Source organism: Bombina bombina, chromosome 1, assembly GCF_027579735.1.
Source record: "Bombina bombina isolate aBomBom1 chromosome 1, aBomBom1.pri, whole genome shotgun sequence".
Lineage (NCBI taxonomy): Eukaryota > Metazoa > Chordata > Amphibia > Anura > Bombinatoridae > Bombina > Bombina bombina.
This window is the reverse complement of record NC_069499.1, coordinates 1518543335-1518570808: the sequence shown is the minus strand read 5'-3', so window position 1 is coordinate 1518570808 and position 27474 is coordinate 1518543335. Positions and strand designations below refer to the sequence as shown.

At 37.8% G+C, this 27474-nt stretch overlaps 1 protein-coding gene and 1 non-coding gene across 2 annotated transcripts in view; both read right to left on the bottom strand.

The window, feature by feature from the left end:
- Positions 1–1389: 1389 nt before the first annotated feature.
- Positions 1390–27474, bottom strand: part of MMD (monocyte to macrophage differentiation associated) — a 106643-nt gene continuing 80558 nt past the window's right edge. Inside the window, exons 4-7 of the mRNA XM_053708250.1 lie at positions 19346–19420; positions 14129–14230; positions 6002–6071; positions 1390–3749 (exon numbers count right to left, since the gene is read on the bottom strand). Coding sequence (XP_053564225.1) covers positions 3546–3749; positions 6002–6071; positions 14129–14230; positions 19346–19420 — 451 coding nt within the window. The 3' untranslated portion in view covers positions 1390–3545. The remainder of the gene's footprint in view (positions 3750–6001; positions 6072–14128; positions 14231–19345; positions 19421–27474) is intronic.
- Positions 6812–6899, bottom strand: TRNAY-GUA (transfer RNA tyrosine (anticodon GUA)). The gene is given in 2 exon segments: positions 6812–6847; positions 6863–6899. It is a non-coding gene; the product is annotated as a tRNA-Tyr (tRNA).

Sequence of the window (27474 nt, the reverse complement as noted above, 5' to 3'; positions counted from 1 at the left end):
AATGTAAAAACCGGATTGAAAAAAACTTAAAAACCGGTAAAATAACGTTCAGCACCTTGCCACAGCTCTGCTGTGGCGCCTACCTGCCCTTTAGGAACGAATTGTGGGGAAAAAAAGCCTCTTTACAGCCCTCAAATACAGCAGGAATCTCTGGAGAAGTAGCTGGATGCTTCTGAGGTAAATAAACTGTGCAACTGAAAATAGGCCCCACCCACCTCACTCGATGTTATGGGGCCTAAAAAACACCACAGAGTGTTTCTTAAACTACCCATGTGGGTTAATAGCCTTTAAACAAGCCACAAAGACCCCTTAAAGTCCCTCAAAAAACGTTTTATTTGTAATTAAACCAAAACGTTTTTTCCTATCAGTGTCACCAGTAACTAATGAGCCCTTTATGCAAGCTGGGATTCCTACTAAGTGTCTGAATACAGCTTACCCTTCCCTCATGGGGATATTGTCAGCCTTTTCTAGAATTAACACAGTCTGTCTAGAAAAATATAGACTGAACATACCTTATTGCAGTTTAGCCTGCAAACTGTTCCCCCAACTGAAGTTTTCCTCTACTCTTCAGCCCTTGTGAGAACAGCAGTTGATCTTAGTTACAAAGTGCTAAAATCACCATCCTCCCTGCAGAAATCTTCATCCCTTTTCTGCCAGAGAGTAAATAGTACACACCGGTACCATTTAAAATAACAAACTTTGCCCTTCCTAGCAGTTTAGCAGGCAGAGAGAATGACTGGGGGGTGGAGCTAAGGGAGGAGCTATATAGACAGCTCTGCTGTGGGTGCTCTCTCTGCCACTTCCTGTAGGGAAGGAGAATATCCCACAAGTATAGATGAATCCGTGGACTCGATACATCTTACAAGAGAAAAAATAAAAAATATGAAAAGTGCCATTGAACATTAAACCACAAGAAACAAGGCTAGTACGTTGCTTCATCCTGATCTATGCGTGGGAAGCCAGATCATTATATCTTGTGAGATTTAGATTTAATTTAGAAGCCACTAGTAAGACCTTTAACATTATACTTTGTTTCTGCAATGTCAAATAAATTATTAATGAATGTTAATATACAATTTGCAGGCTGTACATTGAAATTGGGTCCTACCTAGAGTGAATTTTTTTTTAACATCTTTGTTTTCAAATGTTCTATCACTGAAAAAACAGTTAAAAACTAAATTTTTAGTTTATGTAGAAACATTACCTGATACTCACCTATATTTAATACTCACTGGGTGGTTTGTGGTTTTAAAAGAATAAAAATGGTTGTAAAATATGAGATACAAAATCCTATACATAATTAACACATTTAATTTGAGGTAATTTGTTAATTACTATAATTAAGATGGTGTATGACGGTATCTCTCAGTTAAAAAAAAAAGCTGTATGTTTAGACCTCAAGCAAACATTGTAGGAGTTTAATGAATACTTTGTTAAGAATTGCAAACAAATAGTGAGTGAAATTTAACAGAACAAATGGGGGTAGAAAACTGCAGATAAATAAGCTACAACAAGGGGAATAACTTGATTAAAGGCAACATATGTCTCAGTACAAACATGAAAACAGTTCACACAGGTATCTTAATATAAGACACTTGTATAAAGCAAAAAATGGAAATATGATCATGATTCTTAGCTGCGTGCTAAATTACGGATTTACGACACGTGAAATGTTTCTTATGGAAAGTGACGGTATGTTTGAGAGTCATGATTCTGCGCTCATTCTCTCTTTACATTTAAAAAGGATGTAAAAGTGTAACAATAAAATGCTTTATTTCCTTTAAGCATTTTAAATATTGAAATAATTATTTTGTTTTAGTGCGTCTAATGTTGTATAGTTGTGCAGTCAGACACAATGCATTACGGCTTCTAAAAAAGGGACATGGCTGGTGAGACAATGAAGAGAATCATATGTATGTGTCTACCAATCACTGTCTGTGTCTTGCTTAGGAAGAACCTTCGGAGCAAGTCGGTTGAGCGACCTATGTGTTTCAAGTGGCATTAAATTCTACAAATTTCTATTATGCATGTTAACATTAAAAAAAGTTATGTTAAACTTGTTGAAACCGATATTGAAATAACTAAGTCATCCAGGAAAAAGTTTATATTTTAAATAAAAAACAAACAAACAGCCAAACTTTTATATATTGGCTTTTTTAGATGCATAAAAGGGAGGGGGGGGGGGGGTTAAGTGACTACTGTTCCTTTAACCACTTTTTGGAGTTAAAAAGTGGAAAAAATGGAGCTTGATCAAAAAATAAAATGCTCTGATGAAACAGATTATTTTATGTTTACACTTTTATATCCCTTTAAGGATACAGATTTAAAGGGACAGTAAAGTAATAATTAGACATTCATGATTCAGACAGAACATACCATTTTAAACAACGTTTCCAATTTACTTCTATTATTTAATTTGCTTTCCTTTTCTTCTTATCCTGTTGAAGGGTTTATCTAGGTAAGCTCAGGAGCAGCAAAGAACCTGGGTGCTAGCTGCTGATTGGTGGATGCATATATATGCCTTTTGTCATTGGCTCATCCATGTGGTTCAGTTAGAAAGCAGAAGAGCATTGCTGCTCCTTCATCAAATGATACCAAGAGAATGAAGCAAAATTCTTAATAGAAGTAAACTTCAAAACTATAAAAAATCCTATATTCATGTCCCTTTAAGCACCCTTGCCTATATACAGAACAACCTTGGTAGTTTAATACTCAAACACAACTGCATCACACCTTTTTTTTAATATATATACATTTACATAATCTTCATTTGATTAAGCAACTTTTAGATGATTCTAAAATAATACTGGTACCAGAAAAAAACCCCAGTAAGATAATAATGGCAACAATCAGAAATACTTGTCTTTTACGGTTGTAAACAGTTAAACACTCCAATCCTTAAACCTTTAGGGCCTCTGAATAGCGCTTTTATCTTTCACAAATTTGTTCATCTGGATTCAAAAATAGAAACAAGACACTAATGAGCGCATTATAATTTAATCTGAAAGACAATATTTTTTTTTTTCCTACTCAACATGAAAATGAGTTGATACCTTACCAGCATAGTTACTTTTTGGAATGTATATTTTAAGTGCTTGCAAAAATTGAGGAAGAAAAAACCTCATTTTCATTTTTTTTTTTTTTTAAACATTGCCTGTTAAATGTTAAATGCATCATTTTGTAAAGAAATAAATCTGTTTTAAAAATTGTACAGTCAAACTATAGATTTACAAAAAAATCTCTGCTTTGTAAACATTAGGTAAGCCAGTTTCCAACTCTAGCTTAATCGTGTGTTAGACCTGGCATGTGAAGGCGATTTTAAAAACCTCAACATACCTGTTAATAGAAACGCCAGCAGCAAACTGGCTGTGGAATGGGCCTTGTCGTAGCAGATGTATAAAAGAAAATACCTGGATACACACTTTGTTCACAGTAGTTTGTAGAGAACCAGATAAGTCAGTGCATTTGTTTTTTGTGTATCATACAATACTTCCCTCAAACATACACTACTTTCAAGTCAAGTAATACTGATAATCAAGAAGGTTTCACAAGTGTCGTATGATGTCGGTGGCGGTACTTTTGTACAGGTATTTCCATATGGCGTAGTAATGCACGGCAGCCGCTATGGCTACAAATAGATGCCAGATGGCATGGGCAAATGGAATGATACCATCGCTCTTGAAGAACACCACCCCCATACAGTATATCAATCCACCCCATGCGAGTTCTTGTAAACCATCCGTATTATTCTGTAAAGAAAGGGTGCAACGTTATACATATAAACAGAACAGATAAAACATATATAGATTAGTTCAAATAAAAAAACAACATTCTACTTAAAAAAAAAAAAAAAAAAGGTTTAAAAGGGATAGTCTAGTCAAAATTAAACTTTCATGGTTCAACGCCCTGGGTAGCGCTTGCCGATTGGTGGCTAAATGAAATCCAATCAATCAGCAAGAGCTACCCAGGGTGCTTTACCAAAAATGGGCCGGCTCCTAAGTTTACATTCTTGCTTTTTCAAATAAAGGATACCAAGAGAATGAAGAAAAATTAATAGTAGGAGTAATTTAGAAAGTTGCTTAAAGGAATAGTCGAGACAAAATTAAATTTTCATTTTTAGACAGATGAATGGCTACATTAAGATACCAATCATTAAGCGCTACCCAGGTGCTAAACCAAAAATGGGCCTGGCTCCTAAGCTTACATTCCAGCTTTTTTTAAATAAAGATAACAAAGAAAAAATAATAGGAGTAGATTAGAAAGTTGCTTTAAATTGCATGCTCTGAGTCATGAAAGTTTAATTTTGACTAGACTATCCCTTTAAAATTGCATGCTCTAACTGAATCATGAAAGTTTAATTCTGACTATCCCTTTAAGCATGAAAAGATGTATTTAAATTTTGGGAAAGCATACATAACATGGGCAATCCACTGACAGAGGGACAACTAAGCAGTATCATTTTTAAAAAGAATATTTTATTACTATGTCATTGTTGTGATTATTAAAGGGACATAATATAGTTAAATTTTAATTGTGCACAAATGTGTATTGGTTTTGAAGAGAAGCATTTCTGCAATATACTATCATTGTTTCAATAGTATACAAACATATGTTGTGCATAACCAAGCACCTTTATTCAAACACTGTGCCTCGCATGTAATGTCAGAGGTGGCATATCCGGTGTTGTACAAACATTCTAGTTAATACAAGTAGATTTCAAAGCTGCTTCTATTCAAAACTGAAAATCACTCCTGCAAATTTCAAATGTTTTGATTATGTCTCTTATATTTAAGTACGCAGCCAAAACAAGCACTTATAAAAAGTCACTTTTTTTGCAAAGAGGATTTAATTATAATACAGATTTTTTTTATTATATGGGTGTCTAATTCAGCGTTTTCAACACCGTTTGCGTTTTCTGAGAAATGTGCTTTTGTTCACTATCCACTACTGATGATGAGAGAGAGAGAGTGAGTGAGAGTGAGAGAAAGAGACTGACAGAGAAAGAGAGAGAAAGAAAGAGAAAACAAACAGAGAAAGAATTAAAAGGGACATGAAACCCAAGTTTTTTTCTTTCATGATTCAGATAGAGAATACAATTTTAAACAACATTCCAACTATACATTATTTAATATGCTTCATTCTTCAGATATCCTTTGTTGAAGAAATAGCAATGCACATATGAGAGACAATCACATGAGGTAGCTTTGTGCAGTCACCAATCAGCAGCTACTGACCCTTTTTAGATATGCTTTTCAACAAAGGATATCAAGCGAATAAAGCACATTGGATAATAGAAGTAGATTGGAAAGTTGTTTAAAATGACATGCTTTGTCTGTATCACGAGAAAAACAATTGTGTTTCATATGCCTTTAAAGAACAAAGTAACAAAAAAGAAAAAAACAAAAGAAAGCCATAAAGAAAGAAATAGCGAAAGAGAGAGACCGAGAGAGAGAGATAGATAGGGGGAGAGAGAATGCGAGCGATAGAACCCGAGCGAGAGAGAATGCGAGAGACAATGCGAGAGACAATGCGAGAGACAATGCGAGAGAGAGAGAGAGAGAGAGACACAGACAATGCGAGAGAGAGAGAGACACAGACAATGCGAGAGAGACAATGCGAGAGAGACAATGCGAGAGAGACAATGCGAGAGAGAGACACAGACAATGCGAGAGAGACAATGCGAGACAGAGAGACAGACAATGCGAGACAGAGAGACAGACAATGCGAGACAGAGAGACAGACAATGCGAGACAGAGAGACACAATGCGAGACAGAGAGAGAGAGCGAGAATACAAAAGAAAGAGAGACTATTTTGTATGGACGTGCAAAAGGATTTGCAGCAACAACTATGTTTTTAAAATTAATTTTAAGCAGTGTTATGCATTGAACAGAGCAAAAGTTCAAAACTGCAATGACTGTTGAGAAATGCAGGGAAAAGGGTGTTATGAAAAAAAATACAAAAATAAAAAACGGGTTGTTACACGAACATACAATTCCTTACCATTGATGTCACTACTAAAGCAGGAGAAAATCCCATTGCTAAATAGAAGAGCAGTTCAACAATCTTATACCTAAAAGAATAAAATACATTCATATTGGCTCAAGCTGAACAATGCTCCCACACACTGCAAAATACATCAGTGAGCTATGTTGCCTATATGCTTAGTAATTTAAATACATCTTGTGCACACATGCAAGGCCAGAGGTTGTTTTTGCACGGGAACTTAATAGAACTGAGTAATGTATTGAGTAATGTAAAATATTTCAATACTTTAAAAAAAATAAAAAAAGTAAAAAAAAAAAATACTGTGGAGATGTTAAAACCAAACAATTTAACAATACATAAGCAATAGACAATTTAAAGACTATAAAAATAATAATAAAAGCATTAAAAAGAAGTGCAAGCTTACGGACATTCAAATGCAAATTGGCCTAGTCAAATTTGCTAGACATTTATGCTGCCATTTATGCATTACAGACCCTAACTAACTATGCAGTTCATATCACTCGTTTGATAATTGGCATGTTAACAGCTGCAGATGAGACCTTTTTAATGCTGATATAATCATAAGCAGCCATTTTTTAATTTTTTTTTTATCCAAAAGCCCTTTTTACATTATCGGTTTGGTGAAAAATGGTCCTATATTTAATATGCACCTGTTCCATTTGGCTTATCACAATAAAAAATGTGAACATTACGTTACAAGGCAAATTAGTGGAATGAGCCGTAATTCTCTCAGGAGGCTGCTGTCCAGCTGTCTCATAAGCCAAATAAATAACTCTTCTTAACCAGAGGGAAAGGGTTAAAATTTCCTTTGAGCTGGACATGAACCAGCGACCTAAGGATAACTGAATTGTTCCTCTACAGTCCTCCGCTCTACCAGCTGAGCTATCGAAGGGGACTAGTAGAAGTGGCCTTCTGACCTTTACGCTTTCTAGAGAAAACAACAAACAGGGCAGAAGATTGCCGAAAATCTTTAGTTGTTTGAAGGTAAAATTTTAGAGCACACACAACATCTAGGTTATGCAAAAGACGTTCCTTATGGGAAGAAGGATTAGGACAAAAAGGAACGAACAACAATTTCCTGATTAATGTTTCGATCCGACACAACCTTAGGGAGAAAAAACAAGTACGAAGGACAGCCTTATCTGCATGAAAAACAAGGTACGGGGAATCACACTGCGGAGCCGAAAGCTCAGAAATTCTGCAAGTAGCAGAAATAGCAAGAAGAAACAAAACCTTCCAAGATAACAATTTTATATCAACAACAGAGCCTGCTGCAAAACTTTAAGAACAAGGTTAAGGCTCCAAGGAGGAGCAATAGCTTTAAATACAGGCCTGAATCTGACCATGGCCTGAACAAAAGCTTGAACATCTGGCAAATCTGGCAGATGTTTGTGCAAAAGGACAGTGCAGAAATCTGACCCTTCAGAGTACTGACTGACAAACCTTTCTCCAGACCATCCTGAAGAAAAGATAAAATGCGGGGAATCCTAACCCGGTTTCAGGAAAAACCCTTAGATTCGCACCAATAAAGGTATTTATGCCATACCTTATGGTAAATAGGAGGGTGAGTGCAGCTGCAGACGCTTCCGTCAGTGTGAATGAGAAGCCAGGTCACAGCCAAGTACAGGGGTTGTGTGGAGCCAGTGAAAAAAAAGCGGTGGACAGCCACACATCAATAGGCGGCTTTTTTTCTACCTTATGGTAAATCTTGCGAGCCTGAAGCAAGGTATTAATGATCGCCTGAGAAAAACCGCCGCTAGTCAAAACTAGGCGTTCAATCTCCAAGCAGTCAGCTTCCGAGAATCTAGATTTTGAAGGAGGAAGGGACCCTGAAGTAGAATGTCCTCCTCAAAGGCAATCTCCAAGTGGGAAGAGATGACATCTTCACCAGATCCATGAACCAGATCCTGCTAGGCCAGGCGGAGGGCGATTAGATCATCAACGCTGTTTCCTAATAGATGCAAGCTATAACTAGAGGAAGGAAAGCAAACGGAGGAAACAGGTACACAAGACCAAAATCCCAAGGACCCGCCAGAGCGACAATCAGAGCTGCTTGCAGAACTCTTGATCTTGACCCGTACTTTGGAAGTTTTGGCGCTTAGACGAGACGCCATCAGATCTTACTCCGGAACCCCCCCACCTGAGGGATATATCCAAGTTCCTCCCTGGTTGTAGATGTACACCACCGAAGAGATGTTGTCCGACTGGAATCTGATAAACCGGACTAACTCAAAAGAGGCCAGGCATTGAAGATTGCTCTCAACTCTAGGATATTTATTGGGAGAGAAGACTCCTCCCGAGTCCAAAGACCCTGAGCCTTTAAAGAACCCCAATATGCTCCCCAGCCCAACAGGCTGACGTCTGTGGTAACAATCTCCAAAGATAGTCTCAGGAAACATGAAACCTGGGCCAGAAGGTCCTGAAAGATCCACCAGGACAGTGAATCTCTTTCAACCAGACGTCAAGACTATCCACAGAAGGAGGTCCGAGAAGTTTCCGTGCCATTGTCTGAGTATGCATAACTGTAGAAGTCTCAGATGAAATACGAGCAAAAGAAGTAGTATCCATGGAAGCCACCATTAGACCATTTACTTCTATACACAAAGTCACTGCATGAAAGTAAAAATCTCAGCAACTAGAAAGAAAAATGAAGGTTGCTGCCAAAAGGACTGGAACTTAAATCCAACCCTTTAGGCCACTCGGCCACGCTGCTGGCGTCATCCTGACCCCACGCTATCAGCAAAGAACAGAGATCAGTAAAGAGTGGAAAACTACTGACTTAAGATAAATTATCCCTATTTGTGAAAAATATGAATAAAACATGCTAGGTGGGCCAGATAACCACTAGGCTACTTACGATTATCTAGACTTGCTAGATATAAAGTTGTTCTAGAAGGGCGTGCAAATAAAGAAACAATCCGGTTTAGTTAAATGCAAGCCCTCAAACTTCTAACTTACAAAGACATCTTTGCAGGCCACAATAAAACAGAACCCGTGGGTGGATCTGATCCCTCTATCATCTGCTTTGTAACCAGGCATGCTGACCACTAAGCAATGTCAGAGAGACCCAAAAATGTACACATTAATATGTACAGAAAAAGAATAACCTAAGCAGAAAAGTACTTCTACTATAAAAATTAGGGATATAGAGATAAAATCCCTAAAAACACTCAATTTATATGCCCAAAAGAAAAAGATACAATAAGCAAACAATGCTTATAATAATATCAATAAATATTTAAATATAAAACATCAGATTATTATGATGACAAGACATTAAAATGAGAGGGATTATACCAAAGTATGTCTATAAATACAACCATGCCTGTCACGGACATAAGGAAAAAACAATTCCCTCAATAAGAGAAAAAAAAAAGGAACATACTGTCACAGGCAATCGTAAAAATCACCTCAAGAAGAGGATGATAAATATAAGCCCCTATTAAAAAAGGACAATATACATGTCCTTATGGAGGTGAAGAAATATTCACCTCCATAAGAGAGAAGTTAACATAAAGCCCTATAAATAATAGGACAACGGACATGTCGCAGACAGTAGAAAAAATCAACTCTTCTAAGAAAGAGAGAGATAAATAAAATCCCCTATTTATAAAATAGGACAACAGACCTGTCACACACAGAAGGAAAAATCACTTCCATAAGAAAGAGATTAATAGAAGTCCCTTTAAATAAAATAGGGCAATATATATGACGCAGGCATGGGTAAAATCACCTCAATAAGGGAGAGATTAACATTATACATAGTTTCCTGCGTGAAAATAGGAAACGTAAATATGGAAAGAAAAATATATAGTACAGGATACCAAAAATATTTGAAAGCTCTATAGTCTCCTCAGAATGAGAGATAGAGAAATTGCATCTTTATATGACAATATATAAAATCATTTTAAAAAGAACTGCCAGCAGATAGTAGCAAATACTAAGGAAATGCACTATTATCCAGAGAAAACACTTCTGAAAAATAAAAGTGCAGACATATTGAATTTTAGAATAAAAAACCCAAGCCATCAACAAAGATTATCAAGCTCATTACACTGTGTGTACATAATACTCATTACACTGTATGAGTTACCGGCTTACGTGAGTACATAATAGAAATAATGTTGAGCCACAGCCAGTTCTTAGTTATCCATTGCTAAAAGGGTATCAATAAATATCGGCAACCTGCAGATCCTCCATCGCAATCTCTATGTAAGAGATCCCTCCTGAAAGTGCTAATGGAGCCGAGCGCACTATCACAGCGGCTCTAATGTACCCGCCCACAATGGCGGAACAAACTGCGTAACCCAGCAAGAAATCAGGACAAAATACGCACATGGTGTGGCAACAAAGCAAGTCCGACTAGGTAAAGCCTAGTATGCGATACGGTATAACTACTGCGATCACAAACAGCAGGGGGAGGAAACCAAAATGACAGGCAAAACAGCCTAAAATAAAATAAGCCTATGGCATTTAACCTGTGAAAAAGGAAAGGCGCAGGAAAATACCTCTAAGGTATGAAGGCTCTAACTGCGCCATTAACGGTCCGGTCCCTCAGCAGTTAGTAAAAACAAGGGAATGATAAAAAGTTACAAACACAAATACATACTGGGCTCTTACAAATATATAATCCCATATTTGTAGTGAACAGACCGTGCAGGGAAATAAAATGGGAAACTCATTATTACTTATATCCTCTTATGAGAGCCGGTCCCCACAAACCATAAAACCTGGGTGCTTATAGGAATGCCCGATCATGGAAGCGGCAAATCCCTGATCATATGCTCAGCAGCATTAAATCTTGGTGATCAGATACATATATTACAGGATAGACCCCATCTGAAGGTAGCAGGTCCCGCACGGTCCCTGATTGTCACAGTCCTTCTTCCAAGATATTTCTGATTCCCAAGAAATATGAAGAAAAAAAAATTACCTTCCAGGGTCTTCACCTGTGGAGCAATCACAGCACTTTCAGGTCTGTCAGCCTTATCCGACAGGGACCTGTGGATCCAGCTGTAGGGCAGGAACAGCTTCTTAGCTGTGATAGATACTCCACTCGCTATCAGGGACCTAAAGAAAAAACAGAGTAACCAACCCTGGCTTTCTATAAGGGGTAGCAATCATGTTAGAAATAAAGCAAATACAACCTTGCCGCTTTCTACTTGCTAATAGCCATCATTACTCTTACTAAAGAGATTGACATGGACACAACATAACTCCAATCCTTGCTTGCAGGGAAAAGTGCCCATAAAAGGATTAAAAATACATTAATTTGCTTAATAGCATTACTAAATAAAGGAATCAGCCAACATACAGGTCTTTCAACCTATCATGTAATCGCTAACCCTCTAAAATCGCCATATTTGTTTTGTCCATAACCCTGCACATTTGGTTTTTGCTTTATGAACGAGGGAAATAACGGTTCTGTGGTTTCATTATCAGGAAGTAACAATTTCACACTTTAGAAGTATTAACGGCAGAAGCATTTTGAGATAGTGATAACTGAAGAAAACTCCCAAATACAAGCACAAGTGTAATCTTCAGCAAAACATAGCCAATGATTTTTCGGTTGAGGAACTGCCATTTCTGATTGGTCTCCCAGCCATGTTCTGCTCAGTAGTAGAAATGCTTGTGGCTCCTCCGGGTGGAAATTTAGATTTGTGTTTACTCACACACACACACACTCTGTAATCTTGAGTTTTGAGCAAAAAAAAAAAGAAGAAAAAAAAAAAGACGCTTTAACAGACTAAATCATGTCATTTTTGCATTAGTCTATCCCTTTAAATAATCCCCAGAATAGCTTTATGCTATACATTTTCATCTGGAAGGCTAGTCTGTCTATCAGCTAGTTGTTAAGTAAAATAGTGCACTTATAAAAGAATACTGAAAATGCTTTATCAGTAGCATGGACAGACGTTGGTTAATATTGCTAAGGACACTGCTTGTTCTACCTAGGATGCTGTATAGATGACTAGCCAGTGCCAAATCTGTAACATTTAAAAGGGACATAATACCCATTTGCTAAATCGCTTTAAAGTGATATATATTTTACCTCAAAATTTCTTGGAGTAAGTGCTCTGGTAACAGTTATACTTCAGCTGCTGTCCAGCTGAAAGTGGGAAAACCCAACAAAAAAAAAAGACAATAGCCAATCAGAATCAGCAGTGTGAGGTCCTGCTATGCTTTGCTGTGATCTCATGAGATTTCACTGAAATCTTGTGAAATTTCATAATAAACTTCCATAAACTGAATAGGAAAATAACATGACTGTGCCTGCACATGCCAGACAAATGCTTGCTCCCTTGCAAGTCCTGGGACTAGCATCTTGTCTTTATAGTGGGGTGTGAATACTTAGGGCATTTTGAGGAACAATATCTTCCTTTTTTTACAAAGAGATGTTCAGGTGATATTTCCTGGCCAGCTTTTTACAACTATGCTGCATCACATTCAAGTGCTTCAACATTTGGGTATCATGTCCTTTTAAGATGGAGAAAAATGTATTTATTTTTTCCAAATTAACTATTATCAAATGTACGTCTTTCTTTTCGCATATGGAAACATAGCTCCATTCCTAGGTATGCTTAGGAGCAACAGTGTGTGCAAGAATATTATACATATACTGCACGTTATCAAGTGCCTATACTATCATGGAAAGGAACTACATTTCAATGTAATTACCCCAAAAAATACAGTCAAAATAAACATTCATGATTCAGATAGATCATAGCAGTGCGGGATCTGTTGATGCGCTAGAAATAAATAATATTATTATTTTTAATAGTGTGTGCAGTTTTAAACCCTTTACCGCCGTTAGGACGTTCCATGCCGTCCTAACTGAGCTGGGCTTTAGCACTGTTAGAACGTCCTAGTAATTTGGGTGTCCTGAAGCCATAGAGGTTTGGTAAATGGCATCGCGGGCTGGAGCGCATTCTAGTGTCATAGGCACCCCCCTCCCCGACCCCATCATTGAAATGCGATCACGTGATTTCAATTTGTTCACATCGGAACTTGGTTCCGATGTAGACAAATTAGTCCAGACGGGAAAGGGTTAAACAACTTTCCAATTTTCTTCTGTTAGCAAATTTGGTACATTTCCGATAGAGTACGCAATTTAAAAAACAAACAAAAAAAATCTTCTAATTTACTTGATGATATTAATTGTCCAGTGACAACCATGGTTCAGATAGCACATGCGGATTTAAAACAACTTTTCAATTTACTTGTACTATTAAATTTGCTTTGCTGTAGAGCATACCTAGGTAGACTCACAGGACCTCAAGAGTGCACGTGTCGTTAGCACTCTATGGAAGCTGTATTTGCAGCAATATTTGAAGCAATGTTATAAAATGTTGAAAACATGAGCTATCCGATTCATGAAAGAAAATTTTGACTTCACTAGACCTTTAATATCAACAAGTAAATTTTTTTTAAATTGCACACTCTATAGGAAACAAAGTTTTATTTATTGTTTAGCGTATTATGTTTATGTTCATTTTCAGTTGTACACTAATCTTTTTATTGCACACGGATAAAGACAAAATCAATATATACTGTATTACACAGATACACGTACTACCATGTGATCACAGGACTAAACTCACACTGTCATTTTAAAGTGAATATGATCACACCAAACCAAAAAAAGATTATGTTAGATATAGGAAGCCACATACCGATTAATGCTGCACAAAACATGATTCCCTCTACACTGAGGTTTTCCTATCTATGATAAAAACCTTCATAAAGTATGCATGCTTGTATATAAAAAGGAGACTAAGGAACAATGTAACATAATGCATAATCACGTGCACGCTAAAGCTATTCAGCTGGCTGTGAGGAGTGATGAAAAGGTTCTAACTTGGCTTGGTCTGCAATAGTCCTATCCTGGAAATAGTTTGGCTGGAACAAAGAACCTTTCATGAATGTCACGCTGTGTCCTCGGACTATCTGCTGCGTAAGCTTTTGTTAGAGTCTGCATAATTACATTAAAAAAATATGGGCATTTCAGAGGAACTGAAATTCACATATTTTATAATGTAATTATCCAGTTAAGAACATTTTAAATAATGAATCAAAATTAATTGATTTCCAGTAACAAACAATATTTCATTTTCATCTTACCTTTCATGATAAAGAAATACATAAATAGTTCCTCCTACTGCCATTAACCATATAAACCATCGCATATGAGAAGCCATAGGGCCAAGCTCTCTTAGGTTTAACCTAGAAATAAAAAAATATATATATTTATATATAAGAGGGAATCAAAAGGATAAGAACGAGAGGTGGGGAGAAAACAAAATACAGCTAAGGGGAATGAGAAAGAGAGATATGGTAAAGACACAGGAGATTAGGTACAAGGGAATGTTTGTAGACGGAAAAAATATTCAGAAATGAGAGAGAACATCTGAAGCAAAAGGATAGAGGAGGCGCGTGGAACATAAGAGAGCGCCGAGGAAAGCTTTTTCTCTTGACATGGTTTGGACAAATACACTAAACTTTAGTATATATACTTTATACAGAGAGATAAGTGCATAGCCAGGAACCAACAACAGCTCAATAGCTTGTTCTTTGGTGAGTTACCACCTGGGGATCAGACTCTTTTAGCCCAGTTGTGCATTTCCTGAAGTATATTGGTCTGATACCACCTAAAAAGGACAGTCCAGCCCTGAAATACCTAGCAATCCTGCTCTGAACAAGTATATGTACTACGCATACATTAGTAAAACAAAACGCAGAATACAAAGGCACGTTTAGATATGTAACCATGATATGGTATTAATTATTCAGCACTTTAACTTGGTGTATGTTGAACTGAAGCTAATTAGGTCAAGGTATATGTAATGCATCTGCTGGTAATTATCCATAATATATATAAAATAAACTGAAAGAAAATAAACTGGCGCCCACTGCTTTACATTCAAACCCTAGATAGGGGTGATAAACCCTGGCACACTAGCCCATGAATGCAAAATCATGTTGGTTTACAGAGGATAGGTAATATTTAACTTGCAGATAAAATACATTGTTTCTTTAGGAGGTGATACAGATTACAAAAGCTGTAAAAAAAAAAAAAAAAATTTAAAAAAAAATTGCTTAAGAAAATACACACCCTGATGAATTCTAAAAAAAATAAATAAAAAAAAATAAAAAAAATAATGAAATACCCAAGATCTGGAATATAAATTTGGGATTTTAGAATTATGGACATATAAACAACCAGTGGGGAAAAACAAAATGTATGCTTACCTGATAAATTTGTTTCTTTCCGGATATGGAGAGTCCACAACGTCATCAATTACTAGTGGGAACATCACTCCTGGTCAGCAGGAGGAGGCAAAGAGCACCACAGCAAAGCTGATAACTATCAATCCCATACCCATAATCCCCAGTCATTCGACCAAAGGGAAATGGGAAAAAAAAGAATAACAAGGTGTAGAGGTGCCTGAGGTTTAGTCAAAAAAATAACTGTCAAATTAAATTAAGGGTGGGGTCGTAGACTCTCCATATCCAGAAAGAAGCAAAATTTATCAGGTAAGCATACATTCTGTTTTCTTTCCCAAGATATGAAGAGTCCAGAACGTCATCAATTACTAGTGGGAACAATACCCAAGCTAGAGGACAAAGATGACTAGGTAGGGATAACAAGACAGGCAAACCTAAACAGAAGGCACCACCGCTTGAAAAAACTTTCTCCCAAAAGAAGCCGCAGCCAAGGCAAACAAATCAAATTTGGAAAAAGTATGCAGAGAGGAACAAATTGCAGCCTTGCAAATCTGTTCTACAGAAGCTTTATTTCAAAACCCCCAAAAAAGGAGACACCCCTAGTGGAATGAGCTGTAATTCTCTCAGGAGGCTGCTGACCAGCAGTCTCATAAGAAAAACAAAGTATACTTCTCAACCAGAGGGAAAGATAAGTAGCAGTAGCCTTCTGACCTTTACACTTTCCAGAGAAACAAACAAACAGGTCAGAGGACATAGAGAAGGAACAACAATTTCCTTAATAATATTTCTATCCGAAACCACTTTAGGAAGAAAGCCCAACCTAGTACAAAGAACGGCCTTATCCGCATGAAAGATAAGGTAATGCAAATCACACTGCAAAGCCGACCGTTCCGAGACTCTCCAAGCAGTGACCAAGTGCGCATGCGCACGAAACGCGTCTGGTACTAGAGCACATTTACCTGTGTGAGCTTTTACCTGAAGTTACCTCGTATGTTTTTACTTTTTGGATTAATAAAACTTTAGAATTTTTCGTACTGTGGATTGTGCCGTAACTGTAGCTAGAGCGCACAACCCCTTGTATTCCTGTATCGTATTCGTGTGTGGAGTAGACACACTTGCTGCTGCTCTGAATGCTCTGTTCTTGGAGGACATAGAGACACCCACTCTCTAATGTGCCGTTTACCTCTGCTGTAAGCTGGGCGCTATTTCCCTGCAGAAATTGGTTTGCATCTATCAGGGCAGCCTGCGGATCTCTTGACCTTGAACCGTACCTAAGCTTGGCGTTCTGCCGAGACGCCATCAGATCCAACTCCAGTGCTCCCTATTTGAGGGTTAACCTGGAGAACACCTTCGGATGGAGAGCCCACTGCTCAGGAAATCCGCTTCCCAGTTGTCCACTCCTGGAATGTGGATGGCAGATAAACAGCAATTGTGAGCTTCCACCCACTGAACAATCCAAGCCATCTCCTTCATGGTTAAGGAACTCCGAGTTCCTCCCTGGTGGTTGAAGTAAGCCACTGAGGTGATATTGTCTGACTGGAAACTGATGAACCGGGCTAAGGACAACTAAGGCCAAAGCCATCAGAGCATTGTAAACCGCTCTCAACTGCAAGATGTTTATGGGGAGAGCAGACTCCTCCCGAGTCCATAGTCCCTGCGCCATTAAAGAGTCCCAGGCTGCTCCCCAGCCCAGCAGGCTGGCATCCGTGGTCACAATCACCCAGGAAGGTCTCTGGAAGCATGTTCCCTGAGACAAATGCTCCTGAGAAAGCCACCACGGAAGAGAGTCTCTTGACGGCTGATCTAGATCCATCCGTTGATACAGATCCGAATGGTCCCCGTTCCATTGTCTGAGCATGCATAACTGCAGAACTATCAAATGGAATCGAGAAAAGGGAATGAAGCGACCATCAGACCAATTACCGCAATACATTGACCCACTCATGGCCGAACAGTAGACTGCAAAGAGAGGCAAGAGGAGAGAATCTTGGATTTTCTGACCACTGTCAGAAATATTTCTATAGATAGAGAATCTATTATGGTCCCTAAAAAAAAGTATCGGATAAAGGAATTATACTGTCCGAATCTGAGATTTCACCCTCAGAGGCTACCGACATATCCTTCTCATCAAACTTTTGAGGGAGGGCAACCTGTGTAGCAGCAGGTGGAACAGAAACCTTATCTGAATCTCCTAATTTTCCTCTTGCGATTTCCCTGTAACATAGGAAAAAACAGATAATGCCACAGATACCGCTGAAGATACCTGAACAGCAATTTCTGCAAGCAAATAAACTCCTACAGCCATTGAGGCTTTGGACATTTGAAGAGAAAACTGTGGCATTGCCTGAGCAGCATCATCCTGAAAGACATTGGGCTATAACCTAACTCTACATTCAAGAGTTCTAATAAAACAAACAGCACAGAACTGTATATTTGAAAAAAAAAATGCTGCAATTAATAGCATATAAGAAAAAACAGAGTGTCCATAATTAAAAACCAAAAAATTAACAAAACTTTTATTTGTAACATTCCTTTAAGGATCCCAGACTGAAAAAGTCTAGCACTACGCTAGCTAAAACAACAATAAGAACTGCTATACCTCAGTCTGACTGAGGTGTCCAAACATGATCATATAAATTAGACCGGAAAAATACAGCATTCTCTACTAACGGAATCGGAGAACACGCCGCTCCGCTAAAGCATTGAAGCGGGTCACGTAGCATGCTAACGAGAAACTGTGCAAACAAAATACAAGCTCGCGTTTCTCCTCTGTATAAATTAGCCTGCTGTTCTCCTCCCCGCCATGCTTTAATGGCCGATAGACAGAGAAGACAAACGTTTAAGCCCTATGCAACGTTTTAATCACAGTGAAATGTAAAGCCAAAATGCAAACTGGCTGCATAATATACAATGACTATCATTGAACACATAAGACACCCTAGCAAAATAAGAAGTTTGCCTTGATAATTAGCCCACAATAATATAAGGGATTATACTTTAAATTCCAAATGAAAAGAAATAACCCCTAGTCTCTTGTCACAATAGAGTGCCTGCTCTCTGCCTGTAAATATCCTATATGTCCCAGATAATGTTTCAGCTCACCTTATTAAGTGCACAGTCTCCCATACCTAGAAGACAAAAGGCACTTACCTGGAGTCTGGCCGTCCAGCAGGAGGACAGCTTACAAGGTGTGAGAGGACACATACTCACAGACACCTGTAAAAAAAAAAAAAAAGAAAGAACAGAGTAAACCTACTCTGGCTTTCTATACTATGGGCAGCAAATATGTTAGGAAAACGCAGCAAGGTCGACCTCACAAGTTCCTGACTGCTTTAAAGCCACCACTACCCTACTGAAGAGATTAACGTGGACTACGTCTAGACACAAAAGCTCTTGCTTGTAGCAAAAGAAATTCAGACAGCAGAACTTCACCACCTCCATTGACAGAGGCAAAAAGAATGACTGGGGATTATGGGCATGGGAGTGAAACTTAACAGTTTTGCTGTGGTGCTCTTTGCCTCCTCCTGCTGGCCAGGAGTGATATTCCCACTAGTAATTGATGACGTCGTGGACTCTCCAAATCTTAGGAAAGAAATTATATATATATATATATATATGTATATATGTATATGTATATATATATATATGTATATATATATATATATATATATATATATATATATATATATATATACACACACACACCACATGGCATGTCATGTTGATAAAAAGCTATGGACCTATGGGAGGGCAGTAAAGTATGTTTAAAAATTAGACCCACAAGTGTCTAAAATACCATATTTATAATGTGATTTAGTAATTGATAATAAAAATTTAAAAATTAAAAACATAAAATTAGGCATGGGTAAAATTTTGGATTTTGGCATTCGTTTGCTAAACAAATGCCAAATTTGGTTTCATTTAGCTGGGATTTAAATTTCTTGCAGACCTCTATAGCTATTATTTATGATGCAGAATACAGGATTGTGCTGGTTTTGGCAGTGAGATTTGAGTGCAGCTTCTTGCTTTAGAATAAATTCTGGATGAAAGAAAATGTAATTGTGGCGCCTGAAAATGATGTGCTAAATCAGTTTAAACAAAGATATGACTTACCATGGTGTATAGGATGCGGCAATGAAAAAGTAGATCACCATGCGGTCACACATGTGGAAACAGTGTTCTATTGTCCTAATGAAAGTAGAAGGGCAAATAAAGTTATCTGGAAAATGATGCAACTGATACATTGTGTTTAGATAAATTATGCAACAGGTCAATTGAATATGGCTAGTGCTAAAGTGCTCAGCCGAGCATTTATAGTCCAATCAAAAGTACAGATAAAGTTCAGGTAACGCAATGCTTTAAACTAAATCAGTAAACACTGAAGAAAAACAAATATCACACTTTTGCTTTACCTGGTATCACAGACTAACTAAAATTTGGTACATTAAAAAGGGACACATACACTTTCAGATTGCAATACAAAAATATTTAAAGGGACATAAAACCCAAATTTTGTCTCATGCAATTTAAAACAACTTTCCAATTTATTTCTATCATCTAATTTGTTACGTTCTCTTGGTATCCTTTGTTGAAATACCTAGGTAGGCTCAAGAGCTGCTGAATGATGGCTGCACATATATGAATTATGTTATTGGCTCACCCATGTGCATTACTGTTTCTTAACCCCTTAAGGACCAAGGGCGTACAGGGTACGTCCTACAAAAACTTAATGACCAAGGACGTACCCTGTACGTCCTCAGGGTTTTCAAGCGCTGGAAGCGATCATGATCGCTTCCAGTCGCTTTCAGGTTATTGCAGTGATGCCTCGATATTGAGGCATACTGCAATAACTTTTTAAGCATCTGATGCAGAGAGAGACACTCTGTGGCCCTCTCTGCATCGGCAAGCGATGGTGCAGATCGTTGGTGGGTGGGAGCCATAGCAGGTAGGCGGCCCATCGCTGGTGAGAGTTCCGAATTCTGTTCCTGAGTGTCCGGGAGTGCGCATGGGGGCGCGGACATTAACGTTATGTCCAAGGAGGAAGAGGGAAAAAAATGTTTGGAAAGGGATCGGGGAGGGGGTAGCTACACTACACTCAGCCTGGCCAAACAAGTCTATTTCTCCTCCCTTGTGTCATCTCATGCATCCAACCCCAGAAAGCTGTTCTCAACCTTTAACGCCCTTCTACGTCCGCTTAGACCCCGCCCACAACCAACCTCACTGCTCAGATTATTGCTGATCACTTCAAAAATAAAATTGACACTATTAGAAAATATATCTGCACCTCACACCCTTTAAACCCAGCAATCATACCCACCCCTTCTATTAACAAAACTCTATGCTACTTCCCTCCTGTAACAGAGGAAGAAGTCTTTGTACTCCTATCCTTGGCTCATCTCACAACCTGCCTCTATTCCTTCACGACTTCTTCCCTCTCTCTGCTTCACTAACCCCTACCCTATCTCATCTCTTTAAAGGGACAGTATACACCAATTCTCATATAACCGCATGTAATAGACACTACTGTAAAGAATAAGTTGCACAGATACTGATATAAAAATCCAGTATAAAAGTGTTTAAGATCTTACTTAGAAGCTCTCAGTTTAGCTCTATTGAAAAAGGTAGCTGGAAAGCCCACTGCAAGTGGGAAATAAGACACTCCCCCTCCTCCTTTTGCATGTGAAAAGACCCTTTACACAAACAGGAGCAAGCTGGAGTAGGTATCTGACGGTATTCTCATAAAACTTTGAGGTTTGGTTAGGAGTCTGAAAATCAGAGCAATGTTATTTAAAAAAAAAACAAAAAAAAAAAAAAAACTTTATGGGCTATATAAATAGATCTACAAAACATTTTTGCAAAGAAAAAATGAGTGTATAATGTCCCTTTAACCAATCTCTCACTGCTAGCACATTTCCGGATACATTCAAGCATGCGTCAATCACACCAATCCTAAAAAAAGCTCTCACTTGGCCTTCTAACTATCGACCGGGCTTCTTACTTCCCTTTGCTTCAAAATTATTGGAACGACTGGTCTATAATCGGTTAACTCAATTTCTCACAACTAACTCCTTACTTGATCCACTACAATCTGGTTTCCGCCCTAAACACTCAACAGAAACTGCTCTTGCTAAATTAACAAATGACCTGTTTCCGCTCTGCCAGTCTCTACACTGGCTCCCCATACACTCCAGAATACAATTTAAAGTATTAACCCTAACTTACAAAGCACTAAAACAGTCTAACTCCCAACTATATTTCCTCTCTCATTGTGAAATATTCCCCATCCCGTCCTCTTCGATCAACCTCTGACCTAGTAGAAGGGTTCTAATGCTAGCACTAGAAAGTATGTACCTGAATAGCACTCCACAACACTAATGGCTAGATTACGAGTTTTGCGTTGGAGGCGAGTTTTTGCGTTTCACTCATCGCTCACTTACCTACAGCGCTGGTATTACGAGTTTTCAAAAACCCGGCGTTAAAAGGCAAGAAGTGAGCATAGAGCCAAATTCTACTCATTACCGCACTCCAATACCAGCGCTGCTTAAGTCAGGGGATATATTCATCCTTACATTTGCTGCACCGACAGTACCACGTTGTGCTTTTTCAATGCTTACGTTTTTTTAAATATAGATTATTAAAAGTTAAGTTTTAACCCCTTCTCCCGGGGATCGAAAATTGTTCTCCCCTTTCTATTACCCATACTATTCACTTAGTGTTGTGGAATGCTATTCAGGTACATACTTTCTAGTGCTAGCATTAGAACCCTTCTAACAGTTTCCACTTTTTATGTACAGCGCCCCTGTCCTTACAATATACCACTGAAGATTACATTTTTACTTAATATAGAACCTTCATGATATAGGACACAACACCTGCAGTGTCATCATTTCTCTTTCTTTTCAACCTCTGACCTACGCCTCTCCACTCCTGTTATCTCTACGTCCCACACTTGGTACGTGCTGCTCCTGTCCTCTTGAACTCTCTACCCCGCTCCATTAGACTGTCTCTCCCCTTGTATAGCTTCAGACGCTCCTTGAAAACTTACCTATTCAGAGAGGCTTACCATCTCTCCTCCATCTCTCATCTGAACCAAACTAATACATGAACTGCCTGACTCACTGCTGCAACTACAACCGATGTAACAAGCTACCCCAACCTTATGTCTCTGCACCCTAAACCTGTAGACTGTGAGCTCTCTGGAGCAGGGCCCTCTTCCTCCTGTACTAGATTTGTTTAGTTTTGTATTTTATCAAAAATCTTTGTCATTGAATACCCCTATCATTGTACCCAGCGCTACGGAATTTGGTGGCGCTATACAAATAAATAATAATAATAATGGGGTGTTTGTTTTTTAAAAAAAGAGCAGACAGCTGCCAGTACCTAAGATGGCAGCCAATAGGCCGAGGCTGTAAGGGGAGGTGGGGTCAGGGAGGTTGGGGGGTAATGGGGGATCCTACACTTAGAATATATATTAAAAAAAATCTTAAAAAAAAAAGCACCTTTATTTTTAAACTGGCAGACTTTCTGTCAGTACTTAAGATGGCGGTGACAATTGAGAGGTGGGGGAGGGAAGAGAGCTGTTTAAGGGGGGTCAGGGAGGAATAAGAGGGTGGGATGTGTCAGGTGGGAGGCTGATCTCTACAATAAAGCTAAAATGAACCCTACAAGCTACCTAATTAACCCCTTCACTGGTGGGCATAATACAAATGTGGTGCGCAGTGGCATTTAGCGGCCTTCTAATTGCTAAAAAGTAATGCCAAAGCCATATATGTCTGCTATTTCTGAACAAAGGGGATCCCAGGGAAGCATTTACAACCATTTGTGCCATAATTGCACAAGCTGTTTGTAAATAATTTCAGTGAGAAACCTAAAGTTTGTGAAAAAGTAAACATTTTCTTTTTATTTGATCACATTTGGCTGTGAAATGGTGGCATAAAATATACCAAGATGGGCCTAGATCAATACTTTGGGATGTCTTATAAAAAAAATATATACATGTCAAGGGATATTCAGGGATTCTTGACAGATATCAGTGTTCCAATGTAACTAGCGCTAATTTTGAAAAAAAAAAAAAGGTTTGGAAAAAGCAAAGTGCTTCTTGTACTTATTGCCCTATAACTTGCAAAAAAAAAGCAAAGAACATGTAAACATTGGGTATTTCTAAACTCAGGACAAAATTTAGAAACTATTTAGCATAGGTGTTTTTTGGTGGTTGTAGATGTGTAACAGATTTTGGGGATCAAAGTTAGAAAAAGTTTTTTTTTCATTTTTCATCATATTTTATAAAAAAAATAATTTATAGTAAATTATAGGATATGATGAAAATAATGGTATATTTAGTAAGTCATTTAATGGCGAGAAAAACTGTATATAATATGTGTGGTTACAGTAAATGACGAAGAGGAAAATTACAGCTAAACACAAAAACAGCAGAATTGTTAAAATAGCCCTGGTCCCTAACGGTAAGAAAATTATAAAAGTGCTGTGGTCACTAAGGGGTTATAAAAAGGATACCAAGATAAAGCAAATTAGATAAAGCATACACTTTTAAACAACTCTATTTCTATCTGAATCGTGGTTTTGGGTTTCATGTCCGTTTAATTATGATTGTGTAATGAAATATGTATTCTTTATTTTGCCCCCTTTTCATGTAATTTAACTGGAAAATTGTGGGTTTCCCCAATTCTGAGATTTGGATGGGCACACTTCACAAGACTAAGTACGCTACATAGTTTGGCTTCATCGCAGGTTATCAAATAGGATAATGCAAAACAATGCTAGTTTTGATAAAATGGGAGTGGCAAGCATTGTCTACTCCAGCAACAAGTACAAATTGTCTCCTCAAAGTAAGGCAAGTGGTGGATGGCGTTTGGTCATTAAAAAGTAGATAAGTAAATGGCCCAAAAAATTTGGTTTGGCTGAATCTTTCAGACCAATTATTCAGAAAAAGTTTTCCGAATATTCGCCTGTCGTGCTATTTGGTATTCATTTAAGCTAAACGAATACTGAATAGTCGTGCAACATTTAAACAAATGTAAATGTTCCTTTGCTACAGGTGTAAAAGTTTACCTGTAGTGTTATACTTACTTCTAGCGTGCTGGAGAGCCGCCCTAATGGCGACACTTCTGTACAGAGCCTCAACCACACTAATAAGAGGCTTAGCACAGCGGATCCCAGAGCCTGTACTAAAGGACCTATAATGCCGGCCCTGGGATCGGCCATGTTACCGCTTCTATTCAAGTGGCCCGGGGCTCTATTCAGAAGTGTCGGGATTAGCGCGGCTCTCCAGCAAGTTAGAAGTATTTAAACCCCTAAGGTAATTTAAAGGAAACAAATGAATATGGCTGAATTTCATCACTATTTATTTGGATTTCTTTAAACTTGGTTTGTGCATTTGTTCGAAAATTTTTAATTTTAACAGACTTTTTAAATTCAAAATCATCCTATAATATAAAAGTGTGTTTGTCCGAAGCTGTCATGCGCAGTAGAGACTGCGCGAGGACAAACACACCTGGCCTTCGAGAGAATCTAGACTGACCTGGCATCGCCCAGGTGTGAGGGAGCATGACAAGAGTTTAAAAGAGGAGAGAGACAGAGAGAGAGAGAGAGAGAGACAGAGATATATATAGAAGAGAGGGGGACAGAGAGAGCAAAAGAGAGGGGGGATAGAGAGCAAAAGAGAGGGGGGGATAGAGAGAGAGCGAGCAAGGGGTGGAACTGCTGTATGCAAAAAATGGCCCGTGTACACAGGCTTTAGGACTAGTTACCAGTATATTTGAAAACCCTGTAATAGTGAACTATACCAAGATTTTTTTTTTTTATTGTAAACACATTTTGGCATTTCCGAGCAGCGTATCTTAGCCGATTGAACATAATTTTTAAAGATAACATTTTTAACGTTATGTTGTGTGAATTCTCAGTTCCCATATACGTCAACAAAAATGTTTTTTTGGTTTAATGGAAATTTTAAAATTGTTTAAAGTAACAAATGGCATTCTATATGGGAAAAAAACATAACCACAACAGCACAGTGATCCCCATTTATCAAGAGACAGATGGGCAACTCTCAAACCTGAAAATGCTGGTGCAGCCCAGCGTTTGGTTGTGTGAGAGCAGAGCTTTTTAGTCATCCCGTACAAATGAATCTGGGTTGATTTAACACTGTTGTTTCCTCAGAGGTTGTGGAGATGTTAAAAAGCAGCGACTCACAACAAAGCTATGAAAGATACCTTGAATGGATGCTATCTCAGAACATTTTAGCAAGCTTCCTTTATTCTTAAAGGGACAGTCAAGTCCAAAAAAAAAACTTTCATGATTAAGATAGGGCATGTCATTTTAAACAACTTTAAAATATACTTTTATCACCAATTTTGCTTCGTTCTCTTGGTATTCTTAGTTGAAAGTTAACCTAGGAGTTTCATATGCTAAATTTCTTAGACCTTGAAGGCCGCCTCTAATCTATATGCATTTTGACAGTTTTTCACCACCAGAGGGCGTTAGTTCATGTGTTTCATATAGATAATATTAAGTTCATGCACATGAATTGAGCACTGATTGGCTAAAATGCAAATCTGTCAAAAGAACTGAAATAAGGAGGCAATCTGCAGAGGCTTAGATACAAGTTAATCACAGAGGTAAAACGTGTATTATTATAACTGTGTTGGTTATGCAAAACTGGGGAATGGGTAATTAAGGGATTATCTATCTTTTAAACCAACAAAAATTCTGGTGTTGACTGTCAAATTAAACTGATATATTTTTGACACATATAAACAAATATTTTCCCTCCCTATAATTTATGACAGTTTGTCTTATAGGGTGTGTTTATTTACAGAATGAAACACTTATGGTAATTCAATATGGCTGATGACACTTCCTCATAACACTGCTAAATACAGCCACATAGCTGAAAAATCTTCTTACTAATGTACAGTATGTAACAGTCACATAAAAAAATATTTTCACAGTATAAACAGTGACTAATTTGGTTTTGTTTCAGTCGCTTATTGAGCATCTCACAATAATAAAATACACATATACGGAGGAAATAAAATGCAGAAAAAATGGATACATTGATGCTTGATCAAAGCCAGGATAATTAATGTATTAAGATTTTAAATAAATTGATTTAAATACTTTTATACATATAATGCCTATTAGAACAGATGTGGCCTTCAAAGAAGCCAAAGATACACAGCCAATAAGATTGTCAATACTGAAGCAATTAGCCACCATGTTTTACTAAGACTAATCGGTTTGAATCAGGTTTATGAAATTGTGCACAGTCTTTTTATATTCACACTTTCTGATGCACCAGCTCCTACTGAGCATGTGCAAGAATCCGTGATTGGCTGATGTCTCACATGATACAGGGGGCCGGCAAAGTGATTGCTTTCATCATGTTCTAAGTGTCTATATTATGTCACGACATGGAGAAAGACAGGGACCTCTAACAAAGTGGTTAACAACCAGAAAATCCCTCCTCTGGCATGATCTTTTGCATACCATACATGTAGTCATGACCCTTAGATATCATGGAAAGGCTACTGTGCTTTTACTTAAGACTAATATTATCTTGCACTGAAGCCCTAGATAAAGTCCTGGGGTGCCTAAATCCATGCTTTTCTATTGGTATTGATCTTTCATCATTTGCTGAAAGCAACAGATCGGGAGTGGAAATGTATATATATATATATATATATATATATATATATATATATATATATATATATATATATATATATATACCGAAATGTGAATTTCTGTTATTTCGGTTTCTATTGCCTTTTATTTTCGGTAAAATTATTGTGTAGCATATTTCAAATTTGATGCCAGCCTAGAGCTGCTGTTTGAGTTCATTACTTGACTTACTGTTTTGCATATAATAATAGTTTTCTAAGGACTATACTTTATTTTGATAATTGGTAACAAAACAAAAACGGTTAAATCTGATTCTGTTACACAGAACTAAATAAAGAATAATACTAGCGATGCACCAAAATTTGGGCTGCCGAAAATGTGCAATTCCAATTGCGGCCCAAAAAGGACCAAAATGGATAAAAATGTACAGCCCTCCCCTGTTCTATTGAGTTACATGTCTATCCTTAGCATAAGGTGAGCAGCACAGCACTGGCATGGTACACAGAGCACACACATAAGTACCATGACATGATGATATTTAAAACCAGCAGAGCCCTTTTTTTTTTTTTTTTTTTTTTTTTTTTTTTAAGAAGGAAAACAAA